The sequence below is a fragment of the Dermacentor andersoni genome, chromosome 10 (assembly GCF_023375885.2).
Source record: "Dermacentor andersoni chromosome 10, qqDerAnde1_hic_scaffold, whole genome shotgun sequence".
Taxonomy (NCBI): Eukaryota; Metazoa; Arthropoda; class Arachnida; order Ixodida; family Ixodidae; genus Dermacentor; species Dermacentor andersoni.
In genome coordinates, this window is record NC_092823.1 from 112,172,077 (window position 1) to 112,194,775 (window position 22,699).

The following is a 22,699-nucleotide window of genomic DNA, read 5'->3' on the forward strand; positions in this document are numbered from 1 at the left end:
GGCGGTTGCGAAATTCCGCCCATACTTATATGGCCGATCCTTTTCCGTTGTCACAGACCATCACGCGCTTTGCTGGTTATGCTCACTGAAAGATCCTACAGGAAGACTTGGTCGCTGGGCCTTACGCCTCCAAGAATATTCGTATACTGTCACCTATAAATCTGGCCGACTACACAAGGACGCTGACTGCTTGTCTCGCTACCCGGTCGACGAGCCTGACGACGCCGACAGTAGTAGCGCCAACGGCATTTTCTCTGTCTCTGCCTTCGGTAACATCGCCGATGAGCAGTACCGAGACCTATCGCTGCGAGCACTTATCGAGCGTCTGCGCTCTACACCTACCGACGCATCCGTTCGCCGATATGTCCTCCAGGGTGGCATTCTGTATCGAAGGAACTTCCTCCCTGACGGCTCTGACCTTCTTCTTGTCGTGCCAAAACAGCTACGACAGACTGTGCTCTTTGAGATGCATGACGCACCCACTTCAGGACATCTTGGGGTAACCCGCACGTACGACCGCGTCCGCCGCCGCTTCTATTGGCCTGGTCTCGCTCGCTCCGTTCGACGCTATGTTGCTGCCTGTGATCCCTGCCAGCGTCGGAAGACACCTCAGGTGCTACCTGCCGGTCATCTCCAGCCGATCACCGTCCCTGTGGAACCGTTCTTTCGTGTTGGATTAGACCTGCTCGGTCCCTTTCCCACGTCATCTTCTGGGAACAAATGGGTAGCCGTCGCGACTGATTACGCCACCCGATACGCTATCACTCGGGCTCTCCCTACCAGCTGCGCCACTGACGTCGCGGACTTTCTCTTGCGTGACATTATCTTGCTTCATGGCGCCCCGCGACAGCTGCTTACTGACCGTGGTCGAAACTTCCTCTCGAAAGTTATCGCTGACATTGTGCGTTCCTGCTCCATTCAACACAAACTGACTACTTCATACCATCCTCAAACCAATGGCCTGACAGAGCGGTTAAACCGTACTCTTACCGATATGCTGGCCAAGTACGTTTCCAAGGACCACCACGACTGGGACATTGCCCTTCCTTACGTAACATTTGCGTACAATTCTTCCCGGCACGACACCGCCGGATTTTCTCCCTTTTATCTACTGTACGGTCGCGAACCTACCTTGCCCCTAGACACGGCACTTCCTCCTGCTGCGGTCTCAACAAGCGAGTATGCGCGCGACGCCATCGCCCTCGCTGACCATGCACGCCAGCTTGCCCGTGCTCGACTGACGGCCTCACAGACCACTCAGCAGTGTCAGTACAACGCCCGCCATCGTGACGTACAGTTTTCACCTGGTGCGCTCGTGCTCCTGTGGTCGCCCTCTCGTCACGTCGGACTTTCAGAGAAGCTCCTCTCGCGATACACAGGGCCCTACCGCGTGCTGCGCCAGGTGACGCCTGTGACTTACGAAATTGCTCCTGTGGCCTCAACCTCGTCCTCTCCTGTGGCATCTAGTGATGTCGTACACGTCAGTAGGCTCAAGGCCTACTACACTGCTTCCGAGTCCGATCTTTAGTCGCTCCGGGACGGCGCTTTTGCAGCCGGGGGTAGTGCTACGGCACAATATGCGCGATCACGAAAGGCCAGCAGTGTGAAGACGACGACGACGATTAGAAGCTAGCGCGGGCTGTTGCCTCTTGGCCAAGCGCAGCGTATTTTCCTTGTAAATATATTTGTACATAGCTTTTCGTCTGCGTCTTCCTACGTAACAATATCAAACGTGATGGAAAATGTGCGCACAACGCACGCAATGAAACGGTCCATCATTATGGAGCCTAGCCTGCAGCAAACGCCACAGTGGCCGTAAATGAACACGGCATGAATGGTGCAGACGTGTTAAACTAGCGTTATCTCGAATACAGTAGTCTTGTTTACTATAAATCTGAACACTGCTCGTACTCTGGGTTTCGCGCGCTTTTGGCGACGGCTTGTCTTGTCTCATTCACTACAAAAATTTCGAGACGCGTCGACTGTTTCGCCTATACCTTTTCCCGAGTGAAAGAAAATAATAAAAAAATAAAGCGGAAGCTGGTGCATGCAGGATATCATCGACAGAAGGGTGCATGGACAGATTAAATTTTGTGTGCGGGCAACGACGGCTGCTCGGGGAGCTCGTTGCTTCGGAAATATTGTGGAGGTGCTCGTATAGTAGAGTGGGCTGAGCGTGATAGCGCGTCGAGTTGGCTTCGTCGCTTTTGCGGCCAAACGCAATGCGGGTCTCTAGAGATGTCATCCTCGATCGCTGGGCAGCATGCGCGTCGGTACCGTGACAGCACAACGGCGATGACACCGAAGGCGACATTGCGAAAGCGCATCTGGCGTCTGTATAACAGCGACTTTGATAAATAAAAAAAAATAAGACCCTATTAAAGCACAAGAACTTCGGAACACTTTCTCTTCAACTTATTCGACTTGGCTAATACTTCGCAGCAGTATATCGAGCCTATATATTTCTGGAGGTACATTTGGAGGCTACAACAATTACGTGCATCTGCTTCATCGGCTGGAATATTGCCTTTTCAGGTTAAGAAAGCAACGTCTTTTGACAAGCTTTGCGACAATACAGAGCTTGTACGTGGCTTCGTTGATCTACGTCTGACTCGGTCCCGCACGCCATAACCTAAGAATTGCGCAGGGAGCTTAAGCCCTTGTATTAAATGCGACGCCCTTGCATTGAATGCAAGGGCGTTCTATGATAGTACCGTCATTCCGCTCAGTGCCTTCGATTCAATGGTCACAGCGAAAATATAACGCAAAAAATTCATAGCCACGTAACACAATAGGGAATTGGGCTTGTGGGCGAGAGGGTCAGAGCGCCTGTTGTAATTATTTTTTCACGGATAAAGCGACAGCAGTGATGTCCGATATTGTTGTTTTTTCGTGGAGACTCTGAAAGCTAACACTACTTTTTGAAGCTGGTAGATGAGTAGTCTAGTATTCGAATAATAGGCGAAAAAACTGCGTGCTTTTGTGTGAAAATATTCATCAAATAGAAACTGCAAACCGCCGCATTGTTTGCGACACGTGTTTGCATGGAAGAACGACTGTAGCTGCGGCTATAAATGTGAAGACAACGCGTCCCCTAGGTTGCACGCAGTTTCGACGCCGGCTCGTTTTGTCTGCTCGCTCTCTGATTCAAAAAATACCCCATCCATGGAGCGCATGTTATTTTGGTTCTTTTTCGCAGTGGTAGGCACTGCATCCGGGCAACGATTTGGTAAGTGCCATGATTTGTTGCTTTAATTACACATCTCTATGAGCATTCCAACCCACATTACTGAATCTAATCTTCTGTATTTTGAAGCCGCGTCAACGTAACAACCACATAAGGGAATTGTGTCAAAACACGTTCAAATGCACTTCAAATTTTGCAAGCTGTGCAGTTCTGTTCAGACGTGAGAAGGAAGAGGTACGCGTTATGGTCAACGCGTGGCGTATTTTTTTCTCTCGCTTACGAATACAACGTTTGGAGATTCCGCCTTTGTGATCTGGGCTTCACATTATGCAATGCTGCTGAACTTTCACTTGAACGATCAGTGTTAGGATACAGCGAGAGGTATACGTCTGCCGAGCCACTGTCAAGCGCTTTCCTGCTCGCAAACACTACCCAATATTAGTTCCACTATTCATGAATAAATTTTTGTCTTTTAGTCATATTTCTAGAATCTCTTCTAGAAGCTACATAGGTGGAAATCCTTGCAGCAAGGCGTTACCGGGACGAAATGAACTTCTAATGCCAGAGCGTTAAGAAGCCCGTGTCGTAGAAAATCTGGCATCGGCGTCCGGCATAGGGCGTCGTCTCAGTAAAACTGTTTTCGAGCCACGCATGCCCATGCCTTCCGTTTGACGCAAGGAACTCACTGAACTAATTGAATCTTCAAGCTAAAATACGTGAACAAATTGAAAACTACGATTTACATACAACCCAAAACATGATAGCTCTCGGAGTGTAATTTGCATATACAAGAAAACATAATTCTCTTACGTGTAAACTCAAACAAACCCATTTTGCAGCGTTCTTACAATGCATAGACCGGAGACCGGATCCGCCATTTGAACACGCTGGCGCGTAAATGTCTCCGAGTCCACGGAATGGGGCGTCCGCTTCCTTGAAACAATTCCAGATGGCGCTCGCCTTTGCCGCATTGCGGCCCATGCCAGGGGCCGCGTTTCTACTAGAAAGACCGTCCTCGTGCATAGCGTCCGCCGCGAGCGTGTCCAGGTAAACATTACAGTTACATATGCTCCACTTGCCAGGAAGCGTGAAAAGATGTTAGGGGTCTTTGAATTCTATCGCGTTGCACTCTTAAATGCGAAACTTAAGCATCCTCCAAATGTTTTCTGCTTGCTCTATAACAGTCAATTAGGAATAAGTAAAACATTATATATTCTACCTACTACATACCGCTGCAGGTGCTCTTATCACAACATCAAAGGTTAGAGATTTTTTTTCCCGCAGGACCACACTTGTTAATGAATAGAATGCATTTGTTAACTGCGCACCGATGTTATCATTTCTTTCTGCACTTGTGAATATACCATTGCATTCATCCCCTGTCTCCACCCGTCAAACCACGATGATAAAAATATTTATCTTGTGCTGTTTATTGTGCAGTTCATTCAGTATCTGCTATCTTGTTTGATATTTGTTTTGTGCTCGAAATAGCCACTCCTGCATAAGGCCTAGTGACAAGGCCGGCAGCAGTTAAAAAATAAACAAATAATACACAAAAGACAAGTTCATCATAAGAAATTCGCAGTTCCACCCGAAAGGCGAAGCACCGTTCGCGATAGCAAATTAGTAGATAGCTGTACGAAGTAAGGGTTGTAGGTTTATCGGCCGTATAAACATGTAAACAATCGCTCACTTACCGAATTAACAATGATCGAATGTGTAAGCGTGACTCAACGAGGACGTAGAAAGAAACATACACACAGAGACAGTGCTGTCTTTGTGTTTCTGCTTCTTTCTAGGTCCTTTTTCAGTAGCGCTAGCACATTCGATCATTGAAGATGAGGGGTAACTATCGCAAAGAAAAAGAGGACAGCACACACTGTATGTGGAAGGTAGCGCTTGTACCCTTCTTCCCGTCCATTGTGTGCTGCATCTTTTTGCAATAATTGTCCATCATCGGGAAAATAACTATAGAGGATATTATTGGCAACGAGATTTTGGACGGCAGTTCATATTTTCGAGCTAGTTGGTTCGTTGCACTAATTCAGTCATAGTAATTTGGTTACTCTAGTTGAGGTAAGAGCGCTGGATTCCAACAGACAAGAAGGCGACCTCTCTGTGAGCAAAATATAACAATACTGTTATTCAACGCCGTCTAGCGTACGCTTGCGTGGCCGGGGACCCGTATTTCAAATTGAATATTTTAAACTAGAAATGGTTCAGAGGAGAGCAGTAAGCTTCACCTATAATGCCTATCACAAACTTAATTCGCCTTCATCACCGATGGCTAGTAACGGCATCCCGCTTTTTGGAACAGCGTGGAGCCATCATCAAGCTCAAGTTTCTTTTCTTGCTCTACACTCGGCAGTTTAATATAAATCCTCGTGAATACCTTTTTCCCACATTTTCCCCGGCAGGCCAGACGTAGTCACAATCACGACCTGACACCATACTTCGCACGTACTAACCTTTTCAAACTTTCGTTAGCTGCGCGAACCATCAGCAAATGAAACGCACTGTCTCCGTATTTTTTTTATAGCGTGGCCTTCCTGACTTCGAAAATTGCTTGTCCAATTTCGGGTAAACTTCATTGTTGACAACGTCATGCTCTTGTCTATATATCGACAACTTATGAACTAACTTGTGATTGGTTTTTCTTTGTGTCCATAAATGTGAGTGTGTGAAATTTTTGTCCCCAGAGTATCACGTTTGCTAATCTGTGGTGTCGGAGTGGTAATCCTTGCCGCTTGTATTCGATAACTTTTACAGTTTCGTTTCCCATTTTCATTCTTTTGCCCCCTCCCCCCTTCGGCCTGGTCGTCGGACTGCAGTATGTACTAAATAAAATAAAATTAAATTAAATTAAACAATGTGTTGTGTAAAGGAGCAAACAGCTCTCTTTAGATAATAGCGCAGTCCATATGTGTAACAACAGTGTCCCTGAGAATACCGATGGCGTGACGAAAGAGAATTCAGTCCCAGTTTATGGAAAAATGTTTAGAAAACAAACGTTTATAATGAAGCTCATATTCCCAGATCTGTATGCGAGTGCTGCAATGAGCGCTTCACTTACCATAGCGCAAATATTTACCTAGGATCACGGCTCCAGTGTAGCCTCACGGAGGAACCAGTGCAGGATGGTTGGCCGCAAATGGATCGCTACTGTAAACCCTGGCTCACGCACCCTTGGCGGCTGTTCAAGCAATACAGATGCCTGTGCAAGTCGGGTTACGTGCGCAACGCGTGGGGACAGTGCATCAGTTGGCGCCAGTGCCACACTTGCATGAGTGCTGCCAATGCGGACTTCATCTCGCACCGAGCTGATCCACAACCAACCTGCGGACAACTTATGCCCAAGGATTGGGTTTGGCGGGGATATCTCGTCGGCTGTGCCTGTGCCCCAGGATTTGTGCGGTAAGTGGCTGCGCTGCCACTGTGACAGTGTCCGTGCTTTGAAGGGCCCCTCACCGGGCCACATAAGAAATTTTGGTTATACGCTGGAAGTTGTTACGCGCCCTTTAAGGAGTGTTCTACCACAAGATTTTTTTTTCAAATTACTTCAATAGCTGCGGTGATAAAATTGTTTTAGTGCCACGAACCAATGATTTCAGGAGGCGAGCGTCACCGCCAACATGGACACTCTTTCCTCTTTCACCGTCTAGCCTCCGCAAGGGAAATTCCTTCCCTGCGTTCTCCCACACCGGAGCCGGAGGGTCAGGTGACGAATACGTCACGGGCCCCATCTTATCTTTTTTTTTTTTTTCTCGCACGCGTTTATGCTGAGTGGCGCACTTCCGGTGGCAGTCTCGCGCGGGAACTATTGCGTCTGCCTCGTTTCGTGCAGCGAATGATTTTGCACGCTCTGCACGAGGACAGTTGGTTAGCTATACAAGTGAGTGCTACAGTAACGAGCACCGAGGCAGACGCGAGAGGATGAAATAGCATGATCGCAGAGCTTGAACACGGTAGAAAATCACATCGTTTCGTTCTCTGCGCGCAAGCGTGAGAACAAGCAGACAAAACGGAAGTACATCTGTCTGGCTACGGACGGAACCAAGGGAAACAAAAACGCGCGGACATTCTGTTTGTATCTCTTATTATTACTGTAACTGGTCTATTGAAGCAAGATATGAAACAAATAACTGATGTTGCCTTGAATAATTCTCGAAGTCAAGTGCCACTGTAAGTAACGTCACAGGACTACGATGTACGTAGGCGCACTTGTGCGATAGTCGTCGGCTGTCCGGCTGGGAGCGCAGAGCCCGCCACGAGAAGCGCAAACGTCGTTAGGTTTGAAATTTAGGCTCTTTCTGCGGCGCGTAGCGATGTAATGATTAGCATAAGCCATTGTTAGCGCACATTGAATGCACTGCGGTTGTTAACTCAAAACCGTGAGGCCTTGTCAAAGACCCTTTAAGAAACACTGACGAGGAACGCAATATCACACGATATAATGAAAAATTATTCGTTAAATATTCAAGTTTTGGTATTTTTGTATCAGGTTGGTGGTAAACAGAAAAGAAAGAAATTGAAAGTGAAACTGCGACTTCTTTTCAAGTTGCGCCAGAGAGCTAGCATAGAGGCGTCAGTGCGACGTGGGAATTCCTGTGTCTTTTCGTATTTGTCTTATTTTGGTACACATAAATTTGTAGAAACTTTCTAAATTCAGTCGGTAATGTCTAAAGAATACAGTGTAGTCTATCTTTATTGACAAGCGTTTACTAAGCTAGGTTCTCGCCGCTTAGGTTGTGTTGAAGCTGAAACGCATGCAAGAACCCTTGCGCAATCCCCTTGCACACGTGAGAAGACGTTGCCCACCAAGTAACCACGATTCCCGGCTCACCATCAAACACTTTCCCTCGTACTTGCAGCACACAGCCCGCAGCCGCGATCTTATTGCACTTGCATTTTATATAAATCTTCAGAGTGATGTAGACGACGACGGTAAAAATTCACCTATACTGACCATCTACTTGACATATCTATATTGACTTCTTTTTACGTTAGTATATGATATTCTCGAAGTCTCGTACAAGCCGACCTGCCTACATGACTCTCGCTGTTCTTCTTTAGATTTAGTCTTTCTTCCGCGCAGTATTTTTGGCTCTACTGTACTCGACAAACGTGGGCTACCTGATCACAGTCTTGTCAGTGTTTCAGTGGTAACTTTGTTTTGTAAAGTGCAGAAAATGACCAGATTGGCTTTGCTTCAGAGACTATTATCGTGCGGATGACGCGTCCATTATCGATCCTCTCGAAGGTTTTCTTTAGAAATTCTAGTGACAGCAGCGTTTGCAGTCTTTGGGATGATTTCGAGAGCATTTCCACTATTCTATCAATAATTTCGTTCCCCAAAATGAAATAAAGTACGCAAGCAAACGCCCACGATGACTCGCGACGTCATGGTCTGAAACACAAAGTGCAAAGGTAAAAAAAGTAAAAACGCGCACTTCTCAGGGTCGTAGCAGAAATGAGCGACATACTTTCGTGTCCAGTGGGTCGCTCAGAGGAATTCTATTTCCGCTCAACACTACCTTACTTTTTTTTTAAAACGGACCTACGTAAATTTTGCGACAACTTGAGTGGAAAAAGAGAAAGCAGTTTCGGTCACTTCTGCTAATGGTGGTAATGATGAAGACCAAACAAGAATCGCTGAACATTTTAATAATAACTTTACCAATGCCCTTTCTCCTGCCACTGCTAGCATACCCAATGTATCAGCCGATGGTGCTCCATATGTGAATTTTATTGCCTGACCACGAGTGCACTGAATGTGGCTCAACTTGAATACTTAAACTTCGTCGAGACCTGATAACACACCAAATGTTTTCCTTCGCCAGTATGCTGAACCTCTTGCAAATTAACTAGTTGTTACATTTCGTGCTTCACTTTCATGTGGAATATTACTGAGGGACAGTGGTGTGAAGCTCATATTCAGGAAGGGCCATCGTGGAGAAGGACCATCGTAAGACATCTTATTTAGGCCTAAGCAATTCAATCGTAATTAGTCTTATTACTATTTGCCCTAAATAATCCTAATAGACCTTCACTACCCAGTATATGTAGTAGTATTCATAAAGCTCAATAGTCATACACAGTCGTAAAATAGTGTTATAGATATCCGCATGCGCATCTATGGAGCGCATCGGGTCACGCGTTACTGAGAGAAGGGCGGATGGACAGGATTCCGAAGTAGTACTAGAATGCTTACTCTATAAAACGAGAGCTGCCGAAAGACATGTCTCGTAGAGATATGAAAAAGCGCCAGTTGCTTCGAAACGTCATGAGCTGTTGCGTAAAAGATAATGCTGCTTCACAGAGTGCGAAAAGCACTAAATTACAGGCTACATACGCAAACCACAGGTACGCTTAAGACGCTAAAACAGAGAAAAAAGAGCTTCATTGATGCATTTTGTTTCTGCATTGCTTCAAAAACGTTTGTTGGTGCTTCACTTCTGATAATTTGCGACAGTTTATTTTGCAGGTGAGGAGGAGAGATTGTTAAAGTTCTGTCATTGCGAAACGTTTGGATAGTCACCAATACTCGAAAATACCACACAGTTACATTTCAATCAAGAACACATTTCCTCTGTGGTATTCAATTTCCACTCGAAACTTCCTATGCTTCGGCGCCCTTATTGTTTGGCCTGAAATTCTGCAGTATATTTCTGTGAGTAATGTACTCTATACACGTCTATAGTGTGCCTTGCCCCAGTGAAAGTAAAAGTAAGGTCAACACTGGATGATAACGTGACAGTTCATCTAATGACAGATGGTATTGGGTATATGTCGCCTATCTTGCTGTTAGCCATCAAGTGCCTGTCTAGGCCAACTCCATTATTCACCGAGAACTAGATAGAGATTTGTTAGATACATGTTGGCTTCTGTCTTACAGGTACTACAAAGGGGGACCCTGCGTCCGTGCCGACCAGTGCCCGCCAATCTGCCGCGGTGCCAACCAGGTGTATAGTCCCTGCCAATCCGAGTGCCCGGCCACGTGCGGCCGCATAGTTCCGCATAATTGCCAGTATAGATGCGAAGTGCCAAGATGCGTCTGCAGGCCCGGCTACGTAGCGTTGCGGGAAGATCCGCTAGTCTGCGTACCCCCTAGCCATTGTCCCCGCGTTGCACCAATATGTCCTGGCCCCAACCAAAGGTACACGACCTGCATGTCACGCTGCCCTCGGTCTTGTTCACAAAAGGAGCCTCGTATGTGTGCAGCTGTATGCTCGGGTGAAGGATGCGTCTGCAAAGAAGGATACGTTATCGCGTCTGGTAATCCTCTCCGATGCGTACGTGAGGAGGAGTGTCCACGGCAATAGGCCTATAGAACAGAAGAGACGTTCACACGCTTAAATTGTGCAAGTACGATCAAGGCCCTACCGTTAAAATGTTGACACTGAACGTACCTCTTACCAGCAACCGACAGACTATATCTGTAGTCTGAATTGCATCTTGTTTTAACCTGGCAGAACCTTCTTTGTGTACAGAACTTGAAAAAGGCAGACAGTCGAACAGAGGGAAACGTATCGGCAATTAGGCGTTGTGATAACGTTGAACATTTCGCCCAATTATTAATCGGTTCCTCTTTGCTGCAGTATGTAAACACTTGAATTACAGAAGGAATGCCCTCAACCGCCTAAATGAGCGGAAACATCATTCACTGTTTCCTGCTTGTTTGGCCAGTAGGGTAAGAGGTCTCGCGTAGACATGCTTTGTCGTATCTTGCAGTCTGGAATACTTTCAAAATATCACGTGTGAACTGGGCCGCGTTTTGTAAGCACAGTGGGTAATAAAAGTTTATGGTTGCACCTAAGTTCCTGTGTCAAACTTTCTGTATGTACTTCAATCACTGCATGCTGTCATGTGAAGACTGCACTAGTCAGCTACTTCGGTACTCTCCGTTCCAATGTTTCGGTGAGCAAAATATCTAGGCAGACTGGATGCTAGGCATCCAAGAACCACAGTGCAGTCCTAGGCGTTATCAAGCAGCAGATTTTTGAAACATATTATGGGCGTGATTTTGATCCTAGTCATCGTTGTCTTGTTGACAATGTGACCCCTGTTCACAGTGGGGCAGATCTTTGATCCTAGATTGTTATTTGTAGTCTTTTCCCACTGCAGACTTCTGCGTACGCCTCATTCATTCTATATCACTTGCGTGAATTGTACAGGAGTATGTTGCTTAAAGTGACTAATGAGTGAGCAGCAACATATCATATTGGCAATTCCAGAGTGAATCTGTGCTCATGATATTGGCTATAGAAGATGAGCGAGCCTTAGAATTATTTACAAAATCGACTCATTAACACTGTTCAGAGCAGAATGTTAAAACGGTTGAATTGTGCTGAATAATCAAGTGCCTATTATATCACACTTCTTCAAACAGTTGCGATAATAATAATAAATAGTAATACCAATGAATTGGCCGATCAACCAACTATACTGATGCGCCTGAGAACAACCTGCTGGTCTGGGCACTAGCGTGCGTGAGAATCACTGTAACATACAGACAAAGGCTGTCAAGCGCCCACTGGGCTAGGTGCAAGAAACAAGTTCCTTATATTCCGTAATACATAACATACCGTAGCATAGCATGACTTTACAACATATCACATATACTGCACAAAAAGAACATTGATTAACATTTCTGTAAATCTGGAGATCAATCATATGGTAACTGTTATGGAACAAAGCGGAGAGATCAATATGAACAAACAGGAACGCGAACAGTACTCGTTATTTGATAACGGTTTGCAACGTAACATCTAAAACGAACTTTCATGTTTCTGGAAATAAGCTACAAAATGGATTACAACGCTGCACGGCAAGTGGACAAATCTTTATGTAATATGCCTCTTATGTGTAAATGCAGGCCTGCACAATCCTGGCCAAAGGATTCTTTGAGAGGCCAGATGCATATAGACCAATAGATATAGGCACACTAGCTAATTTTGGCGGAATCCTTATATAACTATTAGTTATTATTCCTGCATATTCAATCAGGCCATTTAGAAGCTTCAATAAGGATCTTAAGTCAGCTTTGTCGCGTCTGCAGTCGGAGTCTTCCAAACCAAGCGAGGACTGAGAGCGAGGCTGTTGTTCACGACTGACCTGGCAGGAGCATCGATATCGCTGCATAAAGACTTCATTTTGCCTGAGCTCTTGTTAGACCGGCAAGTACTGTTTAAAACGAGAGATGCATATTCGAACAGAGCTCGGAAGATGGATCTATGCACTTCGATACACGTGCACTTATGAACTGCCTCGGGATTTGGCTTGCAGTGCACAGGCTGAGCAGGCCGAGTTGAGCGATACATTTTATTTCGAGCGAGCAGGTCAGCTTAAATTGAAAGATGATTCCGAGGTCAGTAACGTTGCACTCTCCGGAGAGGGCGTGTTTGCGAAGGTGGAAAGAGAAAGGGACCTCATCTCTATTTCAGGTATGACACCAGCCTTTGTCTTTCAGCCGCTCAACACCAGTTTCTTTCGCGCGCGCCTATCGGAAAAAGTGAATGTCTTGTAGAAGTAGAATGCAGTGTAGATGGCTGCAAATTTCTTTGAATATCTATATATCCTCCGCATAAAGCAAGAAATAATATTGCTTTACGAGTTGGAACACGTAATTTAGACACAGACAAAAGACAAGCAGTCCAAGGACAAAGCCCTGTGGCACATCGTATACGCTTTAAGAATTTCAGTTCAAGTCAGGTATCACTGTCGCTCTGACAGGTAAGCTTGTAGCAAAAATTGAGGCGGTAACATCAATCTCGTGGAGTTTTGGGAGCGAAAGGGAGTGACAGAGAACATCAGGTGCCTTGCTTAGGTCACATCTAAATTGTGCTCAGTTGACTTATGTTTTCTATCGCTTCTGTTGCAGGGGCCACGAAAGTAATGAGGTTGGTGATTGTATAAAGGCTCGGTAAAAATCCAAGTTGATTAGTTGTTAGGCTGTTCCGGAAGCTGCATGCGAATAATGTGTGCCGGATGAGACTCGAATATCTTCGGGGCAGAGCATAGAAAAGTTTTGTGGAGATATTTATGAAAGGGAATGGACGAGACTTTTTCCATAGAATAGGAAATGCTCGTGTTTTGAGGCAGGTGTTTATATTCAAGTTACTATTGGCCTAAGCACATCACTGAATCACTGTATCTAAGTACGTGGGTGTTTCGATGTCCGAAATGCGAAAAAACCAGTATACTTAGGTTTAGGCGCAGGTTAAAGAACTCTAGGTGGTCCAAGCTATTTCGCAGAGCCCCACTACGGCGTGGTCGTGACACGTAAAACGCCCAAATTAAATTTTTTTTTCCACGAGAGCCGTAAGAATACCATCAGTGTCACATGATAGCGATGATCTTGCGTTGCGAAATCTTTTCGCGATATTTTAACAACAAACAGACGCAGTTCTAGGCAGGTCACAACTGAGCAACGGAATGTTCAACTAAGTGGAGTCACCGTCCCTGCTAAAAACTGATTGAAGCGTTGCTCAAAAATCGTCTTCCTTCGTTTACTTTTGTACTTCGTTTTCCTCTTGCGGCATAGTGTACGCCCATGTTGGCGCATGTAGCCCATGTATTTGAAGCTGTCCGAACACATGGCACGCGTTAGGTCACGATAGTCCACCAGCTTATCAATAAATGCTCCCCAACCCTGCCGACATCTCGTGTATGCTGACCAGCCATCCATTGTTTAATAAAACATTATTATCATCATCGTGATAAGAATATAGTTAGGGTGCTGCGCACTTTCAACGTTTACTTTAAAGGTTCTGTATTTAATCTTTCCAGCAATCCATGATGCAAATGTGGTACAAAGCATGCATGTATATGATCATGTAAAATTTCAGTGGGTGAAGTCCGTAATGCATGGCTTCTTCTCTTTCCTACATGTGCAATCGCGGGCAAGGTAACAGTAAAAAAATACGCACTCTAAAAGCACGGCACCTGGTTAGACGTTTTTTTTCCAAGAAGCCACCTAGTCAGGTCATCTATTGTGCGCTACGACCATTGTACAGAATGCCCTCAGTTGGCTCGCCATGGCGTCAACGTGGATAAGTTGGCCAGTAAAATAAAGTTGTGTTTCGTTGCCGGTAACAGCTTGCCTACTGCGTGCATGCGTGTGGACTAGAGGCGTAGTTTGAACATGCAGGTTAAAGTACTACCACTTTCATAGTAATCCCTCTGACCTCATTTTTAACCAGGCAAGCTGTTGGTCTAACAAACCCAAAACATAGAGCTCATAACGAAGAAGAAGTGAAAGCAATCTGAAATGTTCTCGCAGAGGTGTTCGAGTATTCTTTAGCAGTGTCGAGGAACCTGTCGCAGTGCTTGAATATATTGTACGAGAGCTTTCGGCTTAGTCCTACAAAACGAGTGCGTTAGGCCGTATCCGCGCATAACTTAGACCTTGATACGAAGTAAAATGTTTTTTTTTGCTTGTACTGCCTGACTTGGCAACTATTCCTGCTAATTATCAAAGTATGACATGACTTGTGCTGCCGCCTGTCGCAGTGTAAAGTACGTAGTTTTGTTGGTAAGTGCTACTTTTTTAGGCATTCCTTTTCGATCAATTGCCAGCAAAGGACACCAGAAATACCAAATGTGCAGGAAGAAAAGTAGGCCTGCTCGGTTCATAATAAACAATCTTGATGAGTGGCAGTGCCTAAACTTATAACGCAGCACATCCGAAAATGCACAGATGGCCAGCAGTGCGTCAATGTCGGAATAAAAGAAAAAAGTTTTGCCCCTTTGAACTTTTAGCGGACAATAATACCACTGAATACAAATGAAAGGCTAGTTCGCACTCACTGTAACTACATTGACTTAAGCAAGGACACTTTCGGCTCATTGATCAAGACAACAGGTAATCCCGAATAACTTAGCCAGGGCTTACCGATATTTAACCGAGGCGTGGTCTATGGATATGCCACACCTGGCCCTACCAGAACAAACAGGTAATATATAAACTAATAGCGTACAAAATCGGGCGGGGGGGATAAAATCTGAAAGCAAATTGAAACTATGCACTTCCCAGGGGCCTTTTAAAATGATTCATCAATTTATAAAACGGAATTTCTTTCTTGCGAGACAAGATGCACATGCACGAAACGAAACAAGACTTAGTGAATAGGCGGCAGTAATGAAGTGGACTGGCCCCACCCTTTCACAACCTCAACAGTATAGTCGGAAATTCGTTAAAGTCTAAAGTAGAAACAAAGCCAGTGGAACACACTAACGCGCATAGTATATTAAAAATAACCATTACAAAACAAACTAGGGGCACTTGCAATATTCTAAAGAGGGAATAAAGAATTCACTGAGGAAGCTTGTGCAGACGAATCGTATCGCTGGAAAATCAAGTTTATACATAAACCTCGCATGATGTTGCTTATGAAAATCAAGAAAAATGTTCAATATTGATGACCAAAGTTTACATAATGCGCCAGTTTCAGCATTTTCGCACTGTTTACCTGAAGGCGTAAGTAGGTTAAGGTACAGTGAAGAGTAGCGCTTTCGTCGACGCTGTGATAAAACATGTGAAAATCGTAAGTGCTACCTGTGCGCTAAACAGGGCTAATCTAATGAACTGTTGTGGGAGCAAATGATGCATTTAATTATGAATTCGCTGTTTATAGCGAGCTATAAGGAAAGCGTTGAACTGAACGTGCTAGAGACGTATCAAGCGAAATCACGTGACATCCCGTGCTAGGTCATTGCTTTTCTAAAACATGCAAACAGACGCACGCACTCAAAAAGAAAAGCACCTAGACGCGCCGGTAACCCTATAGTTTCTCCGGCCCCAAAGAAGAGTACACGGGATGCTTCTATCTTTGCTGTGATGAGCGCTGTTGGCCGACATAACCATGTCTCTGTCTCGCCATATGTATGCACATTGGGTTAACTTGCAGGGCAAGATATTTTCGCAGCGCGTACTCCACTTACAGCTACGTCTTCCCGACCGATGCCCTTGACGCCCCTCAGCCTAAAAATTAGCCCGACATGGAGTGGTTGATGTCTTCAAGCATGAAGTGGACGTAGTTTGTATTTTTCAAGCCCAATACTTTATGTATCCAAGGAAGGGCGAGGGTACACGAACGCTAGAACGAAGCACTGCACTTCTTCATTGACCAAACAGAAATCGCCAGCCCATTGTTTTTCTCGCTTATGACGAACACTGACACAGAAGAAATAAAAATTGCGATAAAACACAATAGGCTGGTTGAACCTGAGGAAATGGGTGTCGTGATCTTTTTCCCGCTTAGTGTTTCCCAGTTTGTGTTTGCGCTTAGAAAGATCCTGGCGCACAACCTCCTCAGCACTAACTGCCACGCTTCAAAGTAGACAAGGATAGACAACGAAGAGTATTTGAAAGCGGAGTGTTCACAAATTGAGGAATATAATTGCAAGTGAAGATCAAGGGACCGCTTCAACAAAGGTAAAGAAAGTTTTAAAGCGAAGCTGTTAGCCTATCGGTGGTCGGAATTTTTCGTGTCCACCAGTCATCAAAACATTACCATCTTCAGCAATGGCTCATACCCCCCCCCCCCCCCCCTAAGTAATAAAAAATGTAGTGGTTCATACCCCTCGTAATGCAGAGGCTACAAACACCCAGCAAAGTGAAGAGAACAGTGCATACATTCATTGGAATCATCCACACAACACACAGAAGAGTATACGTTTCAATAAAGAACAAGGTGAAGTCGAGAGTCCGGACCATCAAGAAAGCATTGACCACCCTCTGCAGTGAAAGTGATGCTTCTGCAACAGCTTAGCTGGACATCCACTTTGGCAGAACCGGGATGGCGAGTCACATTTCTTTTTCTCTTCTGCTGTGAAGCCAGAAATAAGCCACTGGCTGCTGTTTGAGAAAGCTTACGTGACTTGACGAGCGTACTCACTGCAGTTATCCCTATGAGTAACAATGCCGTGCGAGATGTACATGTCTGCGACGAAAATAAGAAGCACGCCCTTCGTCAATGCCCTTGTTAAAGTCCACGTAATTCTTTGGAATAGTCGGTGCAGGACACTGCAAGTGCGGAGATCGCGAGCAGGCGAAACCAGAGTGTATAAAGGAGACAGGACGAAGCGCCGACTAAAACAGGAACTTTCATAGTCAGGAACTTAGCAATGTTCCTCTGTGGGTATCTGCTCACCTTCACCGAAATGCAACCGCATAAAATTAAGGGGCAGCACATTATTCTGCTACTCTTAAGGCTCTTTGACATGCTGCGACTAGAACGACGAAAAACGGTACATTCGCACGCGTCGCAATGCGATTTTAAAAGGGCCCCTTTCACATGATTGCGATTTCAATAATGCGACTAGTGCAACGCCCAGGATTTCTTTCTGCCAGGTCTTGTGGCAAAAGCTGCATAATTCTTTTAATATAAAGAAGAAAATAGGTACGTTAGAATATTATTGACCTGTCTTTATTAGGAGCAAATAATAGGCGTCTTCTGTCATATAAACACGCTTTGAAGATGACATTTGTTTTGGAGTACGCAATGGCAGTGTCTGAAGTTGAGTAGGATGTGACCCGGCCCGCGCAAACAGCAGCTGTGCTCAGCTGGTTCTTCAGCGTTGTGTGTGGTCTCGTTCCTTCTATGTCCGTGTCGTTCTTTCTGCGCTACAACAACCTACAAGTCGATATCATCAAAAAGTTCATATAGCTACCGTCAGCGCATATGCAGTATTCGGAATTCGGCTGCAGCGAAGTTATCTTGTCAGCCCAACGAGATCTTCGTGCTGCCCATGCTCAGCATCAGCTCCTACAGAAATGATCTTTGTATGTTGTTCTTTATTGCGCATAAGCGGTTCCTACTCCTAGCCATATTTTTGCACCAAACGCAGCATCAGGCACCCACACGAAAGTCCCCGTCTGCGCCTGAACGAATCCGAAAATGATCAGTGTGTGATTACTGAACGTGCAATGAAAATTGTGTCGTGACATGTAACCTTAGCGCGAGCCTCGCTCACCCATCCTGGTGCGCGTGCTGTGAATGTATGTATGTGTCCACTCCAAAGATTGCTAAAGGCGCAAGAGCCGACGCATCAAATGTTTTGAGCAGCTACCGTCACTTGTGTAGAAACCCTTACGTGACATCATAGCATTGGGAAAGACACACCTGCCATCTACTTCGTTGTCCTGTGTCTCGTACTGTTAGTATATAGTGCACCTTTAACAAGAAGACCACATCAACACGTGCTGTGCATAATGCAAGAACGTAGGTCCACGGCAGGCGCATTTGCTGTAGGGTGTTTCACCTTTCTGCTCAGACTCGCACGCTGCTCACGGTTACCTTGTTTTTTGGAAAGAATAACAACAATAATCATAATAATAATATTATAATATATTAATAATGTTAATAGATGTTATAGTTCCCTCAATGTAATTTATAGCAATGATCCAGCTTTCTTAAGCTAATCATGTATTTAAGTGGCATTAGATCAACATTAATACGACATGCTAATGGGGGTCAGTTCAAAATTGGTTACTCAGTCAAAGAAAGTACAAAGAAAAGCCTCAACGTCATTCGTATATGGTATTCCTAAACAGATTCTATTTGCAGAATTGTATGTCTGCTTGAATTGCCTGCAATTCAATGCTCAAAGCTGGAAAAACTGATTACTTTTCTTGCTGTCGAAAGGCTGCTTCAATTTCGATATTAAGCTATAATTATTAACTTTGAAAGTGTTAAGCAATGACTATATCTCTAAGCTTATCGATGCTATTTTGTTCCATGGGCACAATTAAGCTTTCGTTCTCCCTCTCATTAAGAACCACGGAATGAAACTGTTCCCGTTTATAAGCTTCAACATCCAAACATTCTGGAATTTGTCCTGAGCATTAGTCCGCATACTTTAGTGTGCGTGTTTGTATCACGTTTTAATGCTGCCGTCGCAGTCATGTGCACATTTTTGTAAAAATGTTGCAATGAAGCAATTTATTGAGCCGTGTTTTCAAATCTGCAAGATGTGGCCACGCAGTAACGACCACATTAATTACCTAAAAACTGCAGATTCAGAGCACATGTTGGAATCTATGCGCATTGAAGTTTTTTCAAGTGATCAGCTAAATGCTGGTAAAGCAATTTCGATATATACAGTTGTCCTTATTTTCAACAATCCAACGTGGCATCTTTTGCGAGGTTTGTTTATGAACTGCATAGGCCACAACAGTAATACCATGTATTGTTTATGCACTACACTGTTCACAAACTATACCAAAATGCAAACGGCCGTTAATGTGGATGCAATGCAGTCACGTTTGTTAAAGGTAGCTATGGTGTGAGATGTGTGCAGAGCAACGAATGACATTTGCTTACGTACTTATTTATTTATTCATTTAGGTACCTCGGAGGCTGCAAGTTTGGAGTATTAGGTAAGGGGGGATAAAGAAGTAGTTACAAAAGCAAGAACGGCGCAACCTTATACAATACCTAACAATAACAAAAAAAAAATGAACGACTTTCTAGTAGAGACCGAGACGATCATGAAACACAATAACAAATGAAACTTTATTTAACATGCCGAGTGAGTGCTGATTGACAAGGAATAAATTGAAGTCACATAAAAAGGAGAAGCAAAAACTGATGTGTGTCGGTACTGATCCCGAAAGGAAACGCATCCATCTCTGAAAGCATGCAGAGGCCACGCTGACAGAAGTTTCTGCAGCGTTTTTAGATATACAGCTTCCATAGTTTCTCTTTGCAACCAATCTGCACAGACTGCTAGTTTCATCCTCTGCAGTGCATGCTTAGATGTCTCAACGTTCGAGCGTGCACTGTAGAGGAAGAAGCTAGCATGCTGTCCAGATCTGATTAGCTGAACTGACTTGACAAATTATGGAAGCTGTGGGTCTAAAAACGCTCGGAGAATCTTATGTCAGCATGTACTCCGTTATAGTTGAATGTATTTCATGTCAGGAAACACGAACTAATTTTTGCTTCACCTTCTTTTGTGTGTTCGGTTTATTGCTTGTCAGCCAACATTTACTGACGTGCATGAAACTTTCTGTTGCTAGATAATCTCGGTTTCCTTGTTCGTCCTATGTCTTCTCTTGTGGCATTTGCAACGAGGCTATGCTTACCTTTTTTTAGACTGCAAGTCACTTTAACAGCCCTTACGATGTTTTTATGTACCTTATAAAATCTTTTACATGGGCAATCTTGCTAGAGTGTATAGTGTTAAGCAGTAAGAACAGGGTATGCTAACTTTCAATTAAAAGGTTTATTGTTAAAATTGAGTGATTTATAAAGATTGCCCAGAAAGTACAGGAAGAAAGCCTGATAAAAACCAGTGGCTGATCAAACCAAGCAATCAAAAACAGGAAAGAGACAAAATACAAATAAATAGAAAAGTGCAAGAAAAGGAAGCGTTGTGATCACCAAAGGTGTTTGTGACGACCTTCCAAGAAACAAGTTGTTTTTTTTTCTTCAATGGCATAGAACTAGAAGAGTGTGCTTGCATAAGCAAGCTGTCAGTATGCCTATTGGAAAAAGAACAGTGTTTCTTGAAAGGTGCTGGAAGGCATGTTAAGCGATTGTAATACTTTTTTGCCCTCCACTTGGAATTTTTATCTGTATTTTCTTTCTGCAGCGTTTTTAATTGTTTGGTTGCCTCAAGCACCAATTTATTATCTAGCCTTGAAAGCTGCATTTTTTTCTGGAAAACTGTAGATCGCCACATTTTTACAATCAACCTTAGCTGGAAGTTAGCCCTCATTCCTCTCTAGTGTCATCCTGTTGCTACTGCTTCATGCTACGTACCGTTAAAACATTTGTGTGTGCATATCTGCATGTGTGCACATAGACTTGGATGGGAAATCGGGGCCAACGAGGGCATTGTTCTTCTCCTGTGCAGCCTCATGAATTCTATAATTGGAGCGCTACAAAAAGACAATAAGCATGAACGAAGTGAACACACAGAGTGCGTCGATCTTGTCTAGTGTCCATTTTTGCGCCTTGTTAACTAATGAATAGACGATAACTCGTCTAGCTTTCAGTTCTTATTTTGGGCTCATGAGCCCACTTCTGTCCTGGAATATGAGCATGGCTATGTAGCGTGTAATGTAACTTCTTGGCCATGGACTTGGACGTCGCTTGTCAATCTCCTGAGTTTCGTCACAATCTTTTCTGATGTGTAGGCTTTTGTGATGTGTGTGTGTGAATGCATGCAGGCATGCAGGATGTTGTAGTCTGGAAATTTGCACTGCAAGTGCTGCTATAATTGCTTTATGTTTAGCTTTTCTGATTGTTTGATATTTAATTATATGTAGTTTTATACTACTGTTACGCGGTTATTGATACAACAGCGTACTATATGTGCCTGATGTACGTTCATCATGATTAGCAATCGCTTTTGTGTGTTTGGCAATCGCGTATAGTCTCTTGGCTTAATTATTTACTCCATATTGCATGGTATTGGCCTATGGTGTTTCAAGTTCAGGTACTCCTGAGGCATTGTTTCCGAAAGAAGGGGTAGTAGTCTTTGTGACTGATAGGCTGGCTGGCATAGTATCTTGCAACCAGGTTCCGAGCTCTTGAGGCAAAAAATGTGTGCCGCAGGCTGCAACTCTACTCTGTCTAGGTGCTTGTTCCTTTGCTCTTTCTTGTAGAGGTCTTCAAGCATGATAAAGTTAGAAATACCTGTCAGTACCCGACGCCTGTATTTCATGAGTTGTCTTTTTCGTGCGTCGCTGGTAATTCATATCATACAGTACTTTAGACATAAGTACATAATCTGCGATTTTGCATAGCATCCACTCGTCCGCCCCCCATAATTTTGAGATTATTCCTTCCACTAGGTGTACAATATTTGTCCATGCATGGAATAATTGTTTCACCCAAGTGCTGACTCTGCCGTCTTGGTCTTACACTAGCTGTTGATTTGGAGATGTTGGCTTGCAGGTGCATTTGTGCAGCTATGTGAAGCCGAACGCGCAATAGGGGGTAGTTCTTGACTCCGGTGGCCAAACTGGCTAAGAAAGTCTGCAATGTTGTCAAGAGCTTGTTGCATCATTCTTGATTTCTGTATCAGATAGCTTTCCCACAGACTGTAGTACTTCTCGTAGTATGCCTTTGTCGTTGGTGGGGGTGGGTGAAATGTACCTCAAACTCTAACCTGAAATTTTCTGTCTTTCAAGAAGTTACGGTTTAACTTACGTGCTCTACCACCGATTTTTTTTCTAATCGGTCGTTCTATTTCGTTCATCGATCGTTCACTCTCTCCTGCCCACTAATAAAGTTTCTTCTGTTTATGACCCACTCATATCTTCCAAAAGGGACAACTCTTTAAAAAGGTTTTTTTGCTGTGTGCATGATGCAGTATGGGCATTCATGTGTTTTGACATTTATACATCTCTAGAAACGGCAACCTGATAGAGTGCTTAATATACCTGATCATGCTTATTTGTGCAGTGCTGTTGAACAACACATATCGATGCAATGATTCTTTGCACATTCAAAGCATCAGAAAAGATGCTTGTTTTACAATTGGGGCCTTTGCTTTGGA

General features: G+C 44.3%; 1 protein-coding gene across 1 annotated transcript in view; it reads left to right on the forward strand.

The window, feature by feature from the left end:
- Positions 1 to 2,919: 2,919 nt before the first annotated feature.
- LOC126544714 (uncharacterized) overlaps positions 2,920 to 22,699 on the forward strand; it is a 64,929-nt gene continuing 45,149 nt past the window's right edge. Inside the window, exons 1-4 of the mRNA XM_050192173.3 lie at positions 2,920 to 3,229; positions 6,283 to 6,601; positions 10,083 to 10,502; positions 12,473 to 12,525. Of these exons, the coding sequence (XP_050048130.2) occupies positions 3,166 to 3,229; positions 6,283 to 6,601; positions 10,083 to 10,502; positions 12,473 to 12,525 (856 nt within the window). The 5' untranslated portion in view covers positions 2,920 to 3,165. The remainder of the gene's footprint in view (positions 3,230 to 6,282; positions 6,602 to 10,082; positions 10,503 to 12,472; positions 12,526 to 22,699) is intronic.